General features: G+C 44.1%; 8 protein-coding genes across 8 annotated transcripts; 5 read left to right on the plus strand and 3 right to left on the minus strand.

Moving 5' to 3' along the window:
* Window positions 1-182: 182 nt before the first annotated feature.
* Window positions 183-1,894, plus strand: Bfra_003127 (uncharacterized protein; the record flags this gene model as incomplete). The annotated part of the gene is made up of 3 exons (XM_037333539.1): window positions 183-329; window positions 430-456; window positions 884-1,894. The coding sequence occupies 3 exons, from the start codon at window positions 183-185 to the stop codon at window positions 1,892-1,894; spliced, it is 1,185 nt and encodes a 394-aa protein (XP_037195667.1).
* Window positions 1,895-2,243: 349 nt separating this feature from the next.
* On the minus strand, window positions 2,244-3,000 carry Bfra_003128ia (uncharacterized protein; the record flags this gene model as incomplete). Its single annotated transcript, XM_037333540.1, has 3 exons — window positions 2,244-2,481; window positions 2,541-2,844; window positions 2,976-3,000. 3 exons carry the CDS (start codon window positions 2,998-3,000, stop codon window positions 2,244-2,246), a joined length of 567 nt encoding a protein of 188 aa, XP_037195668.1.
* Window positions 3,001-3,758: 758 nt separating this feature from the next.
* Window positions 3,759-7,250, plus strand: Bfra_003129 (putative bromodomain-containing protein; the record flags this gene model as incomplete). Its single annotated transcript, XM_037333541.1, has 3 exons — window positions 3,759-4,863; window positions 4,915-6,050; window positions 6,105-7,250. The coding sequence occupies 3 exons, from the start codon at window positions 3,759-3,761 to the stop codon at window positions 7,248-7,250; spliced, it is 3,387 nt and encodes a 1,128-aa protein (XP_037195669.1).
* Window positions 7,251-9,215: 1,965 nt separating this feature from the next.
* On the minus strand, window positions 9,216-9,988 carry Bfra_003130 (putative prefoldin subunit 6 protein; the record flags this gene model as incomplete). The annotated part of the gene is made up of 5 exons (XM_037333542.1): window positions 9,216-9,298; window positions 9,361-9,407; window positions 9,570-9,694; window positions 9,800-9,870; window positions 9,928-9,988. 5 exons carry the CDS (start codon window positions 9,986-9,988, stop codon window positions 9,216-9,218), a joined length of 387 nt encoding a protein of 128 aa, XP_037195670.1.
* A 671-nt stretch (window positions 9,989-10,659) lies between these two features.
* On the plus strand, window positions 10,660-12,076 carry Bfra_003131 (putative vacuolar sorting atpase protein; the record flags this gene model as incomplete). The annotated part of the gene is made up of 3 exons (XM_037333543.1): window positions 10,660-11,279; window positions 11,335-11,785; window positions 11,855-12,076. 3 exons carry the CDS (start codon window positions 10,660-10,662, stop codon window positions 12,074-12,076), a joined length of 1,293 nt encoding a protein of 430 aa, XP_037195671.1.
* A 112-nt stretch (window positions 12,077-12,188) lies between these two features.
* Window positions 12,189-12,617, plus strand: Bfra_003132 (uncharacterized protein; the record flags this gene model as incomplete). Its single annotated transcript, XM_037333544.1, has 4 exons — window positions 12,189-12,292; window positions 12,340-12,376; window positions 12,420-12,467; window positions 12,516-12,617. The coding sequence occupies 4 exons, from the start codon at window positions 12,189-12,191 to the stop codon at window positions 12,615-12,617; spliced, it is 291 nt and encodes a 96-aa protein (XP_037195672.1).
* Window positions 12,618-12,629: 12 nt separating this feature from the next.
* Bfra_003133 (putative pre-rrna processing nucleolar protein) lies at window positions 12,630-14,280 on the minus strand (the record flags this gene model as incomplete). Its single annotated transcript, XM_037333545.1, has 3 exons — window positions 12,630-12,881; window positions 12,937-14,056; window positions 14,111-14,280. The coding sequence occupies 3 exons, from the start codon at window positions 14,278-14,280 to the stop codon at window positions 12,630-12,632; spliced, it is 1,542 nt and encodes a 513-aa protein (XP_037195673.1).
* A 1,065-nt stretch (window positions 14,281-15,345) lies between these two features.
* On the plus strand, window positions 15,346-16,519 carry Bfra_003134 (uncharacterized protein; the record flags this gene model as incomplete). The annotated part of the gene is made up of 2 exons (XM_037333546.1): window positions 15,346-15,457; window positions 15,531-16,519. The coding sequence occupies 2 exons, from the start codon at window positions 15,346-15,348 to the stop codon at window positions 16,517-16,519; spliced, it is 1,101 nt and encodes a 366-aa protein (XP_037195674.1).
* Between the last annotated feature and the right edge of the window lie 753 nt (window positions 16,520-17,272).

Raw genomic sequence — 17,272 nt, forward strand, 5'->3', positions numbered from 1 at the left:
ATTGACGAGTTATGAGAAATGATCTTTGGCCTAATGTTTATGATGTGTACAAAAGATCCTTGGAAATCAGCATGAGTTTTTATATCATGATATGATGACGATTCGCAATCAAGGTGATTGTGTTAGACCTATCTGCCTATTATTTGCAAAAACATCATTTCGACGTCCAAACGCTCACAAACATGTATACCCATCCTATCAACCCAGAAAAGAATCTTATGTTACGATATTCAAGTCTGAGTAGAACATTCGTTGCATGGCCAGATTCCGGGAGAAAAAATTGGCTAAGAAATAGAAAGTTCAATTATCACGGGTTTGAGAATCCACAAGTAAGTTAAAGCGAATTGGTGACAATTTTTAAGCTTTTGCATCAAAAAGTTCTCTTGCCTCACTCCATTTCATACCATTAATCGTAGATTGTTACGACAGGATTGGCTATCAGCAAGAGCCTCGCTAGTAATATTTCATGTCACAAACCGCCATATCAAGCAGTCGCGCTTTCCAATTTTAACAGTAGGGGAATTTCACACCTCTTTCTTAACTTTATATGTCTCTTCGATACCTTGAGCCTTCTGCCCTACTTTCTTATTTCCTCTTCTTCTATCAAAATCTCCATTCATAAGTACACCCATCAATTCCTCATTACTATTCTCGATTTTGGTTTGGGTTTCTGATTTTGTTTCTTTTCGTATCTTTTACTAGATACTAAATCATCTCGCTTTTAGAAATCAGTATTTATATTGATAGAAATCGTGCTTATTGTTTACCGCCGAGTATCAATTCGTTTTGACTGAAAGTCAATAAGCAGTTCTGGGATATTTTTGGACTTTGGTGCGGCAGATATCTTTTTACAACCTGCTCTGGTTCAGTCACCTGGTATTAGGATTCAATGTCTACCCCAACAGCTTTGGCTTTGAAGGTCATGAAACTACCACATGCACTACCACGACCGATGTCGATCGAGCAGGAAGGTGAGGAAATAGAATATGTGGAGCGGAAGAGGAAGAAATCGACGAAGAGGAGGGCTGATTCGGTGGTTGATGGAGACAGTGGCATGACAACGCTGGAGGGAATGGCATCCTTTAATGACACCAATATTATGTCGCCATTGAAAAAAAAACATGACCCAGAAGAAAAGCATGCCACTGTAGAATCTTCAAAGGACGTACATGAGAATGGGCGGCAATATTTGGGTAAACAGGGGAATACACGGGCGCGTTTCATCGATCGTGATGACCGCATTAGACTATACGTTGGTAAAGTCTCGCACAATCGTCGTACCTTTCACACCCCGAAAGCCCTTCTTCGTGCCAAAGTCAAATACTTCGATGACCTTTTCACGCGGAGCCCCGAGATCAGGCATATGAATCTTCCCGACAAAGAACCAACTTCCTTTGCTCTGTTTCTCGACTGGATTCAACGCGGGGTGTACGCACCTTTGGATATCGAAGAGGGACCTATCCCCTTTCGGAGTCGCATCATCCTGTATGGTCTAGGAGTTGAATACGATCTCTCAGAACTGATGGATTATACCATGACCGTTCTCATCACAAATTATGCAATGCATGATGAATTGTCATTCGACGAAGAATACGCCCATTTGATATATCTGGATACGGATGACGGTTCCAAACTTCGTTCGTTCGTGTCCCACTCATTGGCGATTAGCCTTTTAGCTATAGGTGATTTTTCAGAGAAACAGGTCTGGATGATGGGATCTGGCCATCCGAAATTGTGGAGGGATGTATCGAAATGGATGAATGCTATTAAAAAAGAGAGCTTCGTGACTCCGTCCGTTCCTCCCTCATCTCCTAAACCTTTGGCTCCTTCAAAGTGTATTTTTCATGTCCACGATATAGGAGCGGCATGCGAATTCATGGGTGATATGTTCTAGTGGGGTTTATAAAATATTGTGTGGTCGTTAGAGCTGATACTGGGAGAAATGCTTGAAGTGCTGCGTGTATTCATGATCATGCGTTTGTACTGGGGATTTTGGTCGAAAGGCTCCCCCACACATTCATGTGGATAATATTCTAGTGGTTGAATCAAAGAACTTGGTATGAGTACCTGTGCCAGTTGCCTATATCTCTTCCAGTATTTTCCTTTTTCGCATGAAATATCATCTAATATACACCCGATTACCTAACATATTTCGTCGTTAAGGAAGTTTTTGATTTCGTTCCTTCATAAAACTACATTGTAGCCAATCATATCCGTAACATCATAGCAAGTTACATTGTAACTTAAACTGCCCTTTTCTTTGAGTCTCCATCGACTTCACCAGTGCTACTAGCACTTGGCGTCTTCAACTCTTCGCCCTCGACGCTGTCCACAACGCCTGCTTGCTCATCCTCATCCCACGCATCTTCCATATTCTCATCCCAATTATCCACTTCTTCATCTAGTGTCCTCGATGCCGCGGCCACACCACTCTCCTGTGCTCCCACTCCCTCTCCCAATTCCAAATCTTGCTCTTCATCCCTGGTACAACATGATACGTCTTTGCCAGTCGCTTACGCTCCAACATCCGCAAATGATACCAACTACACAATGCGACGCCAGCTAGCGAACCTACGATATTGGCGACAATATCGTAGAAATCAAAGGTTCTACCATTGGGCAAGAAACCCTGAAGGAATTCGGAGCCGATTCCAAGAATACCGGTGCAGATTATTAAAGTAAAGTTGAGGTTTCTTCGACGACTGGTATCGAGTATCCAATAGAAGACGACGGTGAGGATGAAGAAGGTTATGGTGTGCAGGACTTTGTCGTTAATGACTGCGTCGACTTGGATGGATGTCAACCCCGCATAACCAGCGAGTAGGAGAAGGAACAGGAATGCTCCTATCGTGACAAGATTGTGTTAGTTTGGGAGATCTCTGGGGACATGGGGAAGGGATTATGGATAGGATGGTATGGTGTGGAGAAGGAGGGGAGGGCATGAAACTGGGAGGGGGAGCTAAAGTATGATTTACCTGCAAAGGGTAGCCTTATGCGCATTTTCTTGAAAGTCCTCGAGCCCTTTTCTTTTCTTTTGTGGTAAATTGGATTTCCTCGAGGTTACAAAAGCATCACTGCTAGTTTTTAACTAACTTGTATGGGTTGATTTCCTTATGGATTATGTTGAGACAAGCTCTCTCTTCTTGTGTTCAAAAAGAGTTCAGAGCTTCTGGTTAAACCTGGCAACTTGCAGATTCCTTCTCCATCTCCCATGTGGGTTGGCTGCAGCTCGAAATCACGCCTGAGGTTCAATTTCTTTCCAATGGTCAGTCAGTCTACTTCGTGCACCTATCAAAATTCTTGCACGGACCAATATCTTCAATGTTGAATATGGAGATTCAGTACGAGGTAATCTTTAATTCGACCTATACATGGGAAAATAGATAGATAATTGAAATGTATATATTTATGTTTGTAAATTGTGATGTATTGTAATGATATACGAATTTTGAAGATATTCCAGGAGGGAGAACATGAAATTCATGAGGAAATGATGGTCCAAATGTTGCTCAATTCATTGTCTTTTCAATACACTACGAGTGCTAGATTTCTAGGTAAGGGAATCACAGACAACGTCCTACAACCACCAAATCTAACCTCATCTCAAGAACTTCATCAAACCATCAACATCAACGCCATAAATTAATCAATATTTTGCGCAAATCTCATACAAAGATGCGCACAATATCGAATCCAATTTAAATCACGAAAAGGCGACAACTTCAAGACGGTTTGTCGCGACCTAGAGATTTGACGTTATGGGCGGCGGAGAGAGGGGACTTTTGTCTCGCTCTGGGGTATCCGGACACAACTCTTCCATCACAAATGGCACATCATGGTCACCTTCCTCATCGAATGTAATTCATTCCCAAAAGACTTACCAAAATAAAAACAATACTCCTCCGCGATCGCATACTCCAAGTATATTCGATGCCACAATGGCTGACTCGGCCAACGTACAGGAGGAGGAAAGTCAAAGGACAATATTTAAAGAATTATATCGCCGCAGCGAGGCAAAGTTGGCGGGATTATTTGGAGGTGGAGATTCTCCTGCAGATTTCAATGAAGATCATGATGTCTCGGCACAAAACACACAATTGGTCGAAGATGCAACTGCCATTGAACCGGCTAAGCAAGCACAACCACCAAAGAAACCGGCGCGCGCCATAGACGAAGACAATTATGATGATGATGACGAGGACGACGAGGATGAACAACAAGATTCCCCCTCAAAGGCAAGAAGCGCGAATGCTTTGTTGTCGCCTTCGAAGTCGGGGAGTTCTCCCATCCAATCTGACTTATCCCCCTCAAAGAACGCGGAACAAAATAAAGATGATGCGGCGAGCGACCTCCCTAAAACTTCTGAAGATGCGCGCAAGAAATTGGAAGAGGAGAAGAAGGCCGTCGAGGATGCTGCCAAGCGCAGTTTCAATACCATATTCTACACATTGGAGAATGATCGGATCGCCATGCTGGAACAGCAGCGGCTGGAGGAATCCGAAAGGCAAACAGACGCGGAAATGGATAATAATGGCAATGCTGGACCTGCCAATAATCGACAAGCCGAACAACATAGTTCCCTGGCCAGTGCCGAGATGGGCGCATCGAGTTTGACGTTGAAGAATCTCTTTGCTCGCATCGACGCCAAGCGTGACAGGGTCCAAGCTACGGATCTAGAGTTGAGAGCCTTGATCAACGAGGTCCGTAAGAATAGAAGTAAATGGGCCAGTGAGGACAATGTTAACCAGGAAGAGTTGTACGAGGCTGCGGATAAGGTTTTGAGTGAGCTCAAGGCTATGACAGAATACTCGGCTCCTTTTCTTGTCAGAGTCAATAAGCGCGAGGCTCCTGATTATTACAACGGTAATTTCCATGGCTCATACATGAGTGAATTTTGTCGCTGACATGAAATAGTTATCAAGCACCCTATGGACCTCGGCACAATGACTAAGAAGTTGAAGACACACCAGTACAGATCGAAGAGTGAATTTGTTGCCGATCTCGACTTGATATGGGAGAATTGCTTGAATTATAATGGCGCAGATAAACATCCTTTGCGAAGAAATGCGGAGAGCATGAGGAAAGAGGCAGCAAAACTTATCCCCTTGATTCCAGATCTTGTTATTCGACCTCGAGCAGAAGTAGAAGCAGAGGAACGTCGCAAACAAAATGGAGGGGATGATGCTGATGAAAGTGACGACGAACCTATCATGTCTTCTAGAGGTCGGGGTGAAGGTGGTCGAGGTGTGAAGGGGCATGGCAAGGCACGGAAGAATACTTCCAGGCGTGAAGAAAGCACCCCGGGCATCGATCAAAAACCTGCTATTCAACTCAATGGCGTTCTCGGGAACCTCAATCAGGATGGTTCAGAAGTGGATGGTAGTCAGAATGGCTTTTCTACTCCGATTCCGGGTGGTTCAGTAACACCTGGCGGCATGAATGGTGTCGCTAGTCAGGGTGATGGTATGGATATTGATGCCCCTTCAATCAATGGCATGGGTATGCAAGGATTTGCGACAGAAAACATCTATGAAGATGAAGAGTATAAAATCTGGAAGCAGGTCACCAAGAAAAATCGTGCCATGGTCGCTAAAGATCGAAACCGATTATTCAAAGGTGATAAGTTGAATCCAGATGAACCTGCTCTTCTACGAAGCAAAGCCGGGATGAGAAGGTGGCTGCGCCAACGGAAACTGGATGATCCCAATAGCTCGAATGTCGAAGGTGCCATTGAAGATAAAAAAGCGAAACAGGGCGCAGAGACTCTTGCCGAAGGTATGGAGGGCGAAGAAGAACAGTTCTTGCCTGATTATTATGATCCGCTATCAGCCATTCCAGATATCAACCCGAGATTACAATGGGTGGAAGATGCGGATGGTAATTTGGTTGAACAGTCGGGAGAATTTCTTCGAATGGTACCTGCTGGACATTTTACCGCACCGAAAAGTTTCTTGACTGGCAAAGTTGAAGCCAATATGAAGCAAATGCAGGAAACGAGAAAGCTGTGTTCCAAGATTGGTGTTATAAAGCAGATGCAATTGCAGGCGCAGGTAAGATTGAGCTGGTTTTGGCCGGAGATTGAATTTTACTAATTTTCCGTGCAGATGTATAACAATCAGTTCCCCAAGTATGAGCCTGAGCCCTTCTTAGAAACAGATATCGAACCACACGTCACTTCAGATGATGGCCCTATCATGTCTTCTTGGGTTTGTAGAGCTGCAATGCAACGATCTGTCGCCAAGCTTTGCTATCATGCTGGGTTTGAAGAATTGCAGCCGTCTGCTTTAGATGTTATAACTGATATTGCTGGAGATTTCTTTGGCAAAATTGTCAAAACCTTTGGTGTTTATCGAGAAGCGCATAAAGTCCCTGCTGCACCTGGCACTGGAAGTAAGTGGCAAGAACGTTATACCAACGAAGAAGTCGTCTTGCATAGTTTGGGTGAAAATGGTATGGATATAGAAGCCTTGGAAAGCTACGTGAAAGATGATGTGGAGCGTCTCGGAACCAAACTTTCGGTCATGCATGAACGCATGAAGGCTCATCTTACAGATCTACTCAGACCCGCTCTGCAAGATAATAGCCAAGATGGATCCGGTGCATTCAACGAAGGCAGTGAGCAATTTGTCGGTGGTGATTTCGCAGCAGAACTGGGCGAGGATTACTTCGGTTTCAAGGCTCTTGGTTTGGATAGTGAATTCTCAATGACGAGTCTTGGCGTACCACTCCATCTCCTTCATACGAGAGTTCGTAGTGCCTACCAAGGACCCACCGCAGCAGCGCCCCAAGCCGAAATATTCGCACAACTCGAACCTTTACCACCTATTACAAAGGAAAGCATCACTAGTCAGATCGGCTTGGTCAAGAATTTCTTCCTCGCTAAGTTACATGCGAATGATGATGAACCGCTACTAGAAGACGAGGAACTGACTGGGAAACAAAAGCCCACTCGACCACGTCTGGGCCCGACGGGTAAAATTACAAGCCCAAGAAAGAGACCTCTCAAAGAACAGAGCGGTAACGCGAAGAAGAAGAAGAAATTGGATAATGGAGCAGCAGTCGATTCGCAGTTGTCGATTAAGACGGGTGGAAGTGGAAGTCCGCAAAAGGGTAAGGGTGAGAAGGGCAAATCAGGATTGCCAAATGGAAATGCGGGGAGCGTGGAGGAGAGTATGGATGGGAATAGTCCGGTGGAAAAAGATGATGGGGCGACGATTCCAATGAGCCCGGAGAGTATTGGGGAGAGGTAATGGGGTTATGTGGGGGGAGGATGGGCTATATAAAAAAATTTGGGTGGTTGGTTGGTTGTATTGTGCTTTGCGTATGCATGATGGTGGTGTTGCTGGGGGTGGCTATTTCTGGGAGGGGGAGAGTAGAGCTGGATGGGATGAATATGATGAGATGTGCACATTCACGATCCTATATTTTCCTTCGAATCAGATCGAGGAAAGTAAAGGAACACGGGAAAGACAAGAGTGAAATGTGAAGTGTGCTCGCTGGTTGATACCACTCACAGAAAACGACCCGAGCATCAAGCATTCGGCATCATGGATAGGAATGGGCGGACAGTGTGATAGCAGAAAGAAAGAACTCAATATACTAGTACATATGGGAAAGGGATGGATGGGTGGGCGGATGGGCGGTCTTTTCCAACGGTACCAGCTGGCTCCACATAGGAGATGATCATCTGGGTAGGATAGGATAGGATAGGATAGGGTATGGTGGGAAACTTTGATATCACCATGAATTTTAAGAGAGCGCGCCGAGCAATTCGAGCAGATCAATTCAGTTAATTAGTTCGTGTTATATGTATTAAGAATTATCCCCTTTTTTTTCTCATTGCATGGTGTTTTTTGTTGTCTATTGCTTTTTGCGTCTTGCTTCTTGCGTTTTGTGTCTTGTGTCTTGAGTCTTGAGTCTTGAGTTTGAGTTTGATGGGTAGAGTTGGGTTGGGTTGGGTAGGGTAGGGTAGGGGCGCTTGGGCTTGAATAGGCAGACAGGTAGATAGGGATGGATTGGGATGGGATGGGATGGGGATAAAGAGTTTTCGCTTGGACGGGTGTGATATTTGATGTTCATTTTTTTGGTAAACAACGAAGGGAGGAAGTGGTTAGGTGGATGATCAGAATCTTTTCTTGTTGGGCATTTACATTCGTTCTTTTGTTCGTTCGTTCGTTCGTTCGTTTTTGGGAGTGCTGCGTGCATGTGTGCATGTGTGGTGAATAGGATGGAATGGGATGGGATAGGATGGGATAGAATGTGCATATTTGGGAACTTTTCTTCCTGGGATAAGGAGATGAGAGGATGATTTATGATTATGGGATGTCTGGATGGGGTTTCTGGGTTGTATGTTAGGTAGTAGGTGAGGATGTTGGTTAGTAGATTGGATTGGATTGGATTGGATTGGATTGGAGAGGGAGAGGGAGAGGGAGAGGGAGAGGGAGAGGGAGAGGGAGAGGGAAAAGAGGAAAAGCATATACGAATGATATTTATTTTTATATTCAAGAATCAAGATAGATGATGCGATGCGAAGTTATGCGAAATTATGGATTGGGATGGGGATGGGGATGGGGATGGGGATGCCCGAATAAGTCAAATTTGTATTCTAGAGGAGAGGGCAGATGGAGTTTGATATTTCCCCGGGGGAGGGGTTCGAGATTCGAGATTCGATACTTGAGTAGAAGTCTAGAAAGGGAGTGTGTGTGGACTGGACTGATGAGCACCACTTTGACTGGGAATGGAGCCATTAAGGAAAATTATGTGGATATTTATACTGTTATATGATATTATTAGAGTTTGAGGTGTGATTGTGTGACTGTGTGACTGTGGAATACCTAGATGACTTTGAAAACGCTTCCAGAGAGAGCTTTGTTTACAAGATTGAGATTCAAGCATCGATCCCAATGAGCTCTTAGCCTACATATCCACATGGGACTAGCTTGGTACTTTGTATCAAAATCAAGAGGTCTTTGTGCTGATCATGAATACGCGGGAAGAGAATGAAATCTTGTATGGTCAAAGTCACTTCTTGCTCGCTCTACTATGAATACGTCATACGCATATCTAGTGCGTAGGAAACGTAGTAAATGGATATCTAACGCCCTTGGCCATGCAAATGCTCCGGTACATACATACTTTTGTGTGTATATGTTATACATCCCTGATGATATTAACGCCCGCCTGCCTCACTTTTGCTTGATTTCTTTAAAGTACTTTTAATGTATGTTTGCTAGCTGGTGAGGATTTAGGCTGCGGCTTGGGGCTGGGCCCCTTGGGTCTCGGATTGGAGTTTTATTATCTGAGGCAGTGTTAGTTGGGGTTTGGGGGGAGTGGAAGGGGAACATGCCTCCATCTTCAAACCGTCACATTTATCTTGTACATCTTTGATAGCTTGTTCGACTCGTTTTCTACACAGGCGAGAGACAAAAAGTATTAGAAATTTGTTCATTCTCAAATTCATCTGATTGCTCCGAAACTCCATTTCGAAAGTCCCATAAGTAGAACATCCAATAGTGTTGCAGAGGAAAGTATAGAATGTAAAGTGTAGAAAGAAGAGATAAGGTACGCACATTTCCTTCTCGATAAATTCCAATCTTCCGTCAACAGCCATGACAGCTTCGGTTTTATCTTGCTTAAGGAGGACCGGGCCGACGAGCTTGTAGATGTTGGAGTCGGAGGAGAGGGCGGAGAATTCCTGAGGGCAGCGGGGTCAGTGCGATTCTGGGATTGGAATTGAGAGAAGGTTGGGGAATGGAAAGGTGTGTCAAGTGAATGGGAATGAGAGGAAGGAGAGCTGTACTTTTTGAACGCTCTTGTTTTCTTGTTGTTGGGATTCCAGCTTTTGGCGGGAAGAAATGGAGCTTTGAAGATCTGGGGGAGGTTAATATATGGCGGGAAGAAGTAAAGGAGAGGAGAGGTGAAAATGACCTGTTTGGAGTTTTTGGTATTCCTCTGTGAGAGCTTGGAGACGCTGCTGCTGTTCTGCCATGGTGAGGATGTGAGGGTATTTGATATCTGGTCTGGAGCTTAGAGGAGTTGAGTAGGCTGATTATACTCTGCGAAGATTACTTTTTCTGTGCGAGGAAAGCTGCAAATTATACCAATAGATTGCGATTATGAGCGCTACAAATCGACCGTCTTGTAATGCAGTCGTAGAGAATTAAAATAATTTGTCTGTAAATAATATTCTAATATCGAAATTTCGTAAGTTTCTCTTATCCAGTATCAAATTATTGAGATGATGTCTAGCGCAATCGCGGGGCAACCAAAACACCGCCAAGCTCACAAGCTCAAGCGACAACCTAGACTTTCGAATTCTCAATCCCCTCCACAGATTCATACCCCAAGATACATAGGACGAGAGTACCGGGCGCATAGAGAATTAATATACTGGTTCTGTCTGTTAATATTCGTTCCTACAGCAGTCCCACAGAGTTTAATTTGTGCTCGCTTTGTTGACCAAGGTTATCATCGTCATTCTACCAAATTCGAGACTTGTTCAAGTACAAGTACAACGACATTCAAATCAAACGTCAATCTTGGTGTCCTTTGACAAGAAAGAGGAGCGCCGTGTAAACAATCGCCTGGAGTTTCATTACTATCCAAGCAAGCTTCTGTATCTAGACATCAACATCAACACTCGCAAACCCCACCCTCAAGATGTCGAACACCGATTTCCTTGGGCGAGCCATAGACGTGGTTAAGAAAGCCATCGAAGCCGACACCGCAGCGGAATATGATAAAGCATATCAACTCTACTACCAATCTCTTGAACTCTTCATGCTCGCTCTCAAATGGGAGAAGAATGCCAAATCCAAGGAAATGATCCGCGCCAAAGCCGGCGAATACATGGAACGAGCCGAAAAATTAAAAACACATCTTGCAGATGCGGAAGGCAAACGAAAGAAACCCAGTATGATGGGAGCGAATGGGAGCTCGGCGGGAGGAAAGGCAAATGAAGAGGAAGGGGATCCAGAGAGTAAAAAGTTGAGAAATGCATTGCAAGGAGCAATTCTACAGGATAAACCAAATATCAAGTGGGAGGATGTAGCGGGTTTGGAGGCCGCCAAGGAGGCGCTTAAGGAGGCTGTCATTTTGCCAATTAAGTTTCCGCATTTGTTCACGGGAAAAAGACAACCTTGGAAGGGTATTCTGCTTTATGGACCACCGGGAACAGGAAAGAGTCATTTGGCCAAGGCGGTAGCTACGGAAGCAAACAGTACGTTCTTCAGTGTGAGCAGTTCCGATTTGGTCAGTAAGTGGATGGGAGAGAGTGAAAGGTACGTTTCTCAAATTTGTATCATGGAGCTATATGCATTTCTGACAATTCAATAGATTAGTCAAACAACTATTTACCATGGCCCGCGAAAACAAACCCTCTATCATCTTCATCGACGAAGTAGATGCTCTTTGCGGACCCAGAGGAGAAGGAGAATCAGAAGCCTCGAGACGTATCAAAACCGAAATGCTTGTCCAAATGGACGGTGTAGGAAGAGACAGCCGAGGCGTATTAGTCCTAGGTGCTACCAATATCCCCTGGCAACTAGATGCTGCCATTCGACGTCGTTTCCAACGTCGAGTTCATATTTCCCTTCCAGATTTACCCGCACGAACTAAAATGTTCGAGATCAGTGTCGGAACTACTCCTTGTGAATTGGTGGCCTCTGATTATAGAAAGCTGGGAGAACTGAGTGAGGGGTACTCGGGAAGTGATATCAGTATTGCGGTTCAAGATGCTTTGATGCAACCTGTACGGAAAATCCAAACCGCTACACATTATAAAAAGGTAAAGTTTTCAATATCACCCAGTGATCTCCTCTCTCAATAGAAGAAGATTTGACTAACTCCACGAAAGGTCATGTCCGATGGAATAGAAAAACTAACTCCCTGCTCACCCGGCGATGCAGGCGCCATGGAAATGTCCTGGACGGCAGTCGATTCGGATAAGCTTCTCGAGCCACCTCTCCAAGTAAAAGATTTCATCAAAGCTATCAAGGGGGCTAGACCTACCGTTTCTCAAGAAGATATCCAAAGGAGCACAGATTGGACCAATGAGTTTGGTAGTGAAGGTGCTTGATTATGTTTTGCCTTGATACTTAGTAATAGCGAGAAAAGAAAACATAGCTACGGGGAGTGGTTGGGGGAGAGGAGTATGGGACGGGGTATGATGGCGAAGGCGGCGTTTATAAATGGATAGCGTTCTAAACTTAAACGAGCGCCCGGCACAAGTCGATTTAAATGAATGCTACGAGTTAAGAAAGGCGAAGAGCTACAAGAATACAATTACATATATGTCAATAATGTCAAGCAAGTCTCACAGATTGATAATTCAATATTAAGTCCAGGTCAAATGGAAAAAGAGAGATCATCCGTAGAAGTAATGAGTTATATGCTTTTTTCCAATTTTATGCACCTCATAGTGTCTAGCCAAGCCATATAAAATACCACCACAAGCCAGAGCTTCTACGGTAAGATTGTTAACAAAAAAGTAGTCCTCAACGCCCATAATAACACAGCTATACTCCGCCATTGATGACCCAGCTGCCCGAAATTTACAAGATGAGATGATAGGAGAAAAAGAGAAAAGGAGAAGGACGTCTAGACCATGTTTAAAATGATGAAGGCGACATTTATTCCGCCTTGCTCTTCTTCTTCTTTTTCTTCTCGCCCTCTTCTTCTCCGTTGGCTTCGCTGTGTCTACGCTTTTTGTCCTTCTTCTCACTCTTTTCGCTCTTGTCTTTCTTTTCCTTCTTCTCTTTCTTGTCTTTGGATTTCTTCTCTTGCTTGGAGACGGAGGTTGGGGCGATGTCAGCCATTTCGGTATCTTCGGCGGTTGGGTCTTCAACGTTGATGTCACCGAGAACAGCATCCATTGCTTTTTTCTATCAAAATATGTTAGTCTCTAGATCACGATTGGGAATTTTTCGGAGTCCTTACCATAGCATCTTGGTTCTTTGTTGGTGCGGTACCAGTAGCGTAGAAATCTAATCTTTCTTCGACTTGGGCTCTCAAAGCCTCACCGAATTTGTTGGTTGGTGCCTCAGAGAAGTTATCGATTCTGCTTGCAATACTGCACTTGTTGGCCAAAAATCTGGAGATACGTCCCTTGTTCTTTGCGCCTGCACGACCAATGAAGCTGGAGTGGTAAATCAATCCATATTTAGGTGTGTTACCCTTGGTCTTGAGTGCTCTGAACAAGGCCTTCTCAGCACCGAGAATTTGGACAGTGGAGGCTGGGTATTTGGAAAGGTTGGTAAGGGAACCGGCGTGAGAGATAAGTCTGGCAGCAACAACTTCACCGATCAAAGCGGCCAAGTTAGGTGCAACAATTGCCATTTTGTCGGTCAAGTATTGGAAAAGGGACCTTCTGTATTCGGCGAGCTTGACGACACGGTTTGCAAATGCGGAAACATTCTCCATATCGTTGACTGAAATATCTTGACCCATGGAAACCTTTGCAGCATCAATGATCGATTGCGCCTTATCTCCATCATCGTCAACAAGGGCGGCAATATCGTGTAAATCTTCGTCGGTCAAGTTCTTCTTGTTACCAATTGCCAAAGCAAGTTTGGCATATGTGTGGTTATCCGAGACGAGTCGGACAAGTTCTGGGAAGTGCCATCCGTACCATTCACGGACACGCATGGAGAAAGTGTTAACAGCCTTGTCGAGGTGATCCAAAGTAGCGATAGCTTGGATAATGTGGTTATCGTTCTTCTGGACTGAGAACTTAACCTTAGCGCGCGAATATGCGTGTCCAAGACCCAATTGAGCTCTCTCGACATCACCCTCTTGTAAACCCTTCAACAACTTTGGTGCGTGCAATCGCAATCCTCTGAGTAAGTCTGCGACAACCTCGGAAGTTTCACCAGTCTCACAAGAAACACCCGGGAATTCCTCCTTGATGCTACCAGCCAAAGTCTTGTCGGAAACACCGAGAATGGTCTTCTTCTTCTTCGATGGCTTTGGCATGTTCAATTCCAAGTTCGACTTCAAGTAATCGGAAAGTACACCCTCGGAGATCATGTTAATATTTTCGAGCGCCTCAGCAGCATTTCTAGAGTAATTGTCAATTCAGACTCTCCGCTCTGCAAAGCATTGAATAGCTAACCTGTATGGCGCAAAATTGACAAGCTTGACCATTTTGCCAAATTTCGCAAGATCTTGACCTGCATCTTGAACTTCCTTCAATCGATTGCCAATTGTGTCAGCTTGGTGCACAACCTGAAAGATTGCGAAACCAGTGGCCGACTCATGGAGAAGATAATCAACGGCAGACATCTTGTCGATATAATGTTGTCGTTGTTGGTGGTTGACTTGTTGGGTTGAAAGTTAAGCTTCCACAAATTTTCAGAAGCTCCTAGGATTATTTTTTTCGTCGTGGGATGCCCGTGAAATGCGCTAGGCTCAAAAAATTCCCAGTAGTTTTTGCCGATTTGTCACGTGCCGTGATTCGCTTGGTCTTTACACTTTCAGGCGAACTAGGTACCCAGGTACGAACTGGAATCATACTTCACATGGATGCTCCAACACACCCAAAACTCAATCACTTACTTCGACGGCAACTACTAGGTAATCACATACGATAACGATAAAGTTATTTGTAAATATTCTTTATTGACGTGTTACACTTGAGGCTTCTTGCTCGTCCACGGCCGCCGCAGATTGAATTGCAGCAATTCCAAGCTTCCAACCATCAACATCGATTTACTCAGCCTGCCATTCACGACCATCTCTTGAGAAACTAGAGTAACTTTTGTCAAGGTAAGGTCCCATCCAAAGCACACAATATCTAGCGGAGATATATTTGATTCCCATCAGAGCTTTGGAATGCTTCGACAGTTTTATTTTGAACACTTTCATGGGGACTCTTTGATTGAATTCGGTGTCAAGCATAGTTTGATGTACCACAGTAACGCCCATAACCAAGATGGTTTGATAATTCGTTAAGTATACAGCTTTGGAAGCTCCTTGCTCAATACGCTTTGCTTTCTTTTCTTCTTTGTGTCAATTTGCTCCTTTTGAGATGGTAGCTTTCTAGTAGATACCCTTACCAAAAGACACCAATCAGAATCGATTTCGTGGAAGCTTGTTTCACCTTTTGCCAGAGTTGTGCCATTTGATGCAGTAGCTCACTCTCGCGTGTAATTCCTTGTTGCTGCAGTAAAACCTCTCTATCAGGATCCCCGACATAAGGATCATCTCTTTATAAGGATATATTTTTCGGTCCCCAAGAAATTTAGGTTTGAAAATAGTTGTATTCGCTTCTTCGTCGTCAAGATGGATTCCTACTCCTCTCAAAGCACTCTCATGCCCAGATAATGTCAATATATTTGATAACCAAAGATGAAGAACAAATGCAAGTGGGATAGCAGCAATACTGTCAATTCAAACCATGGAGGCAAGCATCATGAGATAATCATGCTTCACTTAATTGTTTTCATTTGTTATGTGAATCGTATTTCAGTCGCATCTCCTATTAATTATACCACATACATATCTTGAATTCTGTACTAACACGAAATTGATAGATTCTCAAATCGTTGTTGGTGATGAAATGACGAGCAACCAAGCTATTCCTCAATGCAACAAACCTATGCAAAATCTCACTCCCGACCTTTGCCATAGCTCTGTCCTGGTTGTCAACCGTCCTCCCGCTACAAATGCCATCCAGGATGTTCAGCCAGGCCCTGTTGACAATCCAAACACCATTCAAGAGTCCCTGCAACACATGAGGATTATGCCAGCTAATACGAATATGGAAAAAACCCTTTCGCCGGTCACACTCGAACACAGGACAGAGACGGAACGCGTTTTCACCATTTTCTCTTCCCTCCCTAAGGAAGTACAGCTCCAAATATGGAAAGAAGCAATCCTCCAAGATGACCTCTGCCATGTCACCGAAGTGTTCTACGTTTCAGATTCAAATACGACACAACCAAATCCTCGTTTCGTTCCAAACAGACAACCTTCTCCCCTCTTTTTTACCTGTCGAGCCTCACGTGAAGTGGCCCTTCAAAAATTCAACACTCTTTTTTTGCAATACGGATACAAAGACCTCCGAGTTCCATCTATACCTGTCTACTCTCGGTGCTTTGATGTCATTTATCTTCAATACAAGTCTGTAACCAATCGCTCCCGCGACTTCACACAAAATGTTCTTGATGCACCATATATTGTCCTCAATGCCGTCAATCAAGGTATCACGAAGCTTGCGGTCAATCTATGTTATTGGTCCTGTCAGGCTTTGCTTCGAGAATTCGATATCTTCAAGAAGCTCGATCATTTATATATTGTGGTTGAAGATCCGGACGGGGCTGAGCCGCATCGTTACAACACAGGTTATGTTCCTAAAGGAAGACGCTTGCGTATGTGCAAAGAGCTTCCGGAGTCTAGGAATATTTCCTTGGAGGAAAGTCAGATACTTCCTACGCTGAAACAAATCTTTGCACATATGCAAAAGGACGACCCAGAATGGGTACCGCCAACTGTGGAGGTGGTGGGCATGAGGGCATTGTAGAATAGTAATGGAGAGGCGTTAACTGGATAATTTACGATAGGCATATGGGTCCAACGATGGGCGTGCTCTGGGGGAAGAAAGTACCAAGTTCAACATTTGGGAACAGCGATTTACCAATCGACGATGATGCATTTTCAAATTATGCCGACATAGGAAAAAATCCAAGTGTAATTTTAATCAGAGGATTTAATTTTTGATTATTCGATCATATCTATGCTGGTGATGCAATGTCTCGAATATCCAGATTCTGAATGTGCGTTCTGCGGAAAGAATCTTCTCATGTTTTGGGTGGGGACCTTCATCACAACAAGAACTGTTGGATACTTAGATAAGAAACGATAAGTGTCACAAGCAAGTGAAGGCACAGTAGTTGGTATCATACCTCGATGTTCATCCGTCTACTTCAAGTGAGGAAATGAATGGTCTATATGAATGACCATACATGCATTGATGGTGTGGTGTTCTGAAACTTGCATTTGATGCTTCCTCCAAGCATGGCATTGATCTGCGTATGGTTGCAAACTGAGACAAAGTATAGGCTCTCTCCCAACTATATAGAAGCAACAATTCTTTATAATAGTCCTCCCTCTACAAATATATCCGGAACCAACGCATTCATCTTATGGGAATATTCGAAAGCCTTAGTGTAACTCAATCTCATGGATGAAGCAACATGCTGACCATGAAAGAAAAGTGACGGGGAGCTTGATTTTATTCATCATAGATAATGTAGCAGCGGCTCCATGCAGATGA

Source organism: Botrytis fragariae (genome assembly GCF_013461495.1).
Source record: "Botrytis fragariae strain BVB16 chromosome Unknown tig00000012, whole genome shotgun sequence".
Taxonomy (NCBI): Eukaryota; Fungi; Ascomycota; class Leotiomycetes; order Helotiales; family Sclerotiniaceae; genus Botrytis; species Botrytis fragariae.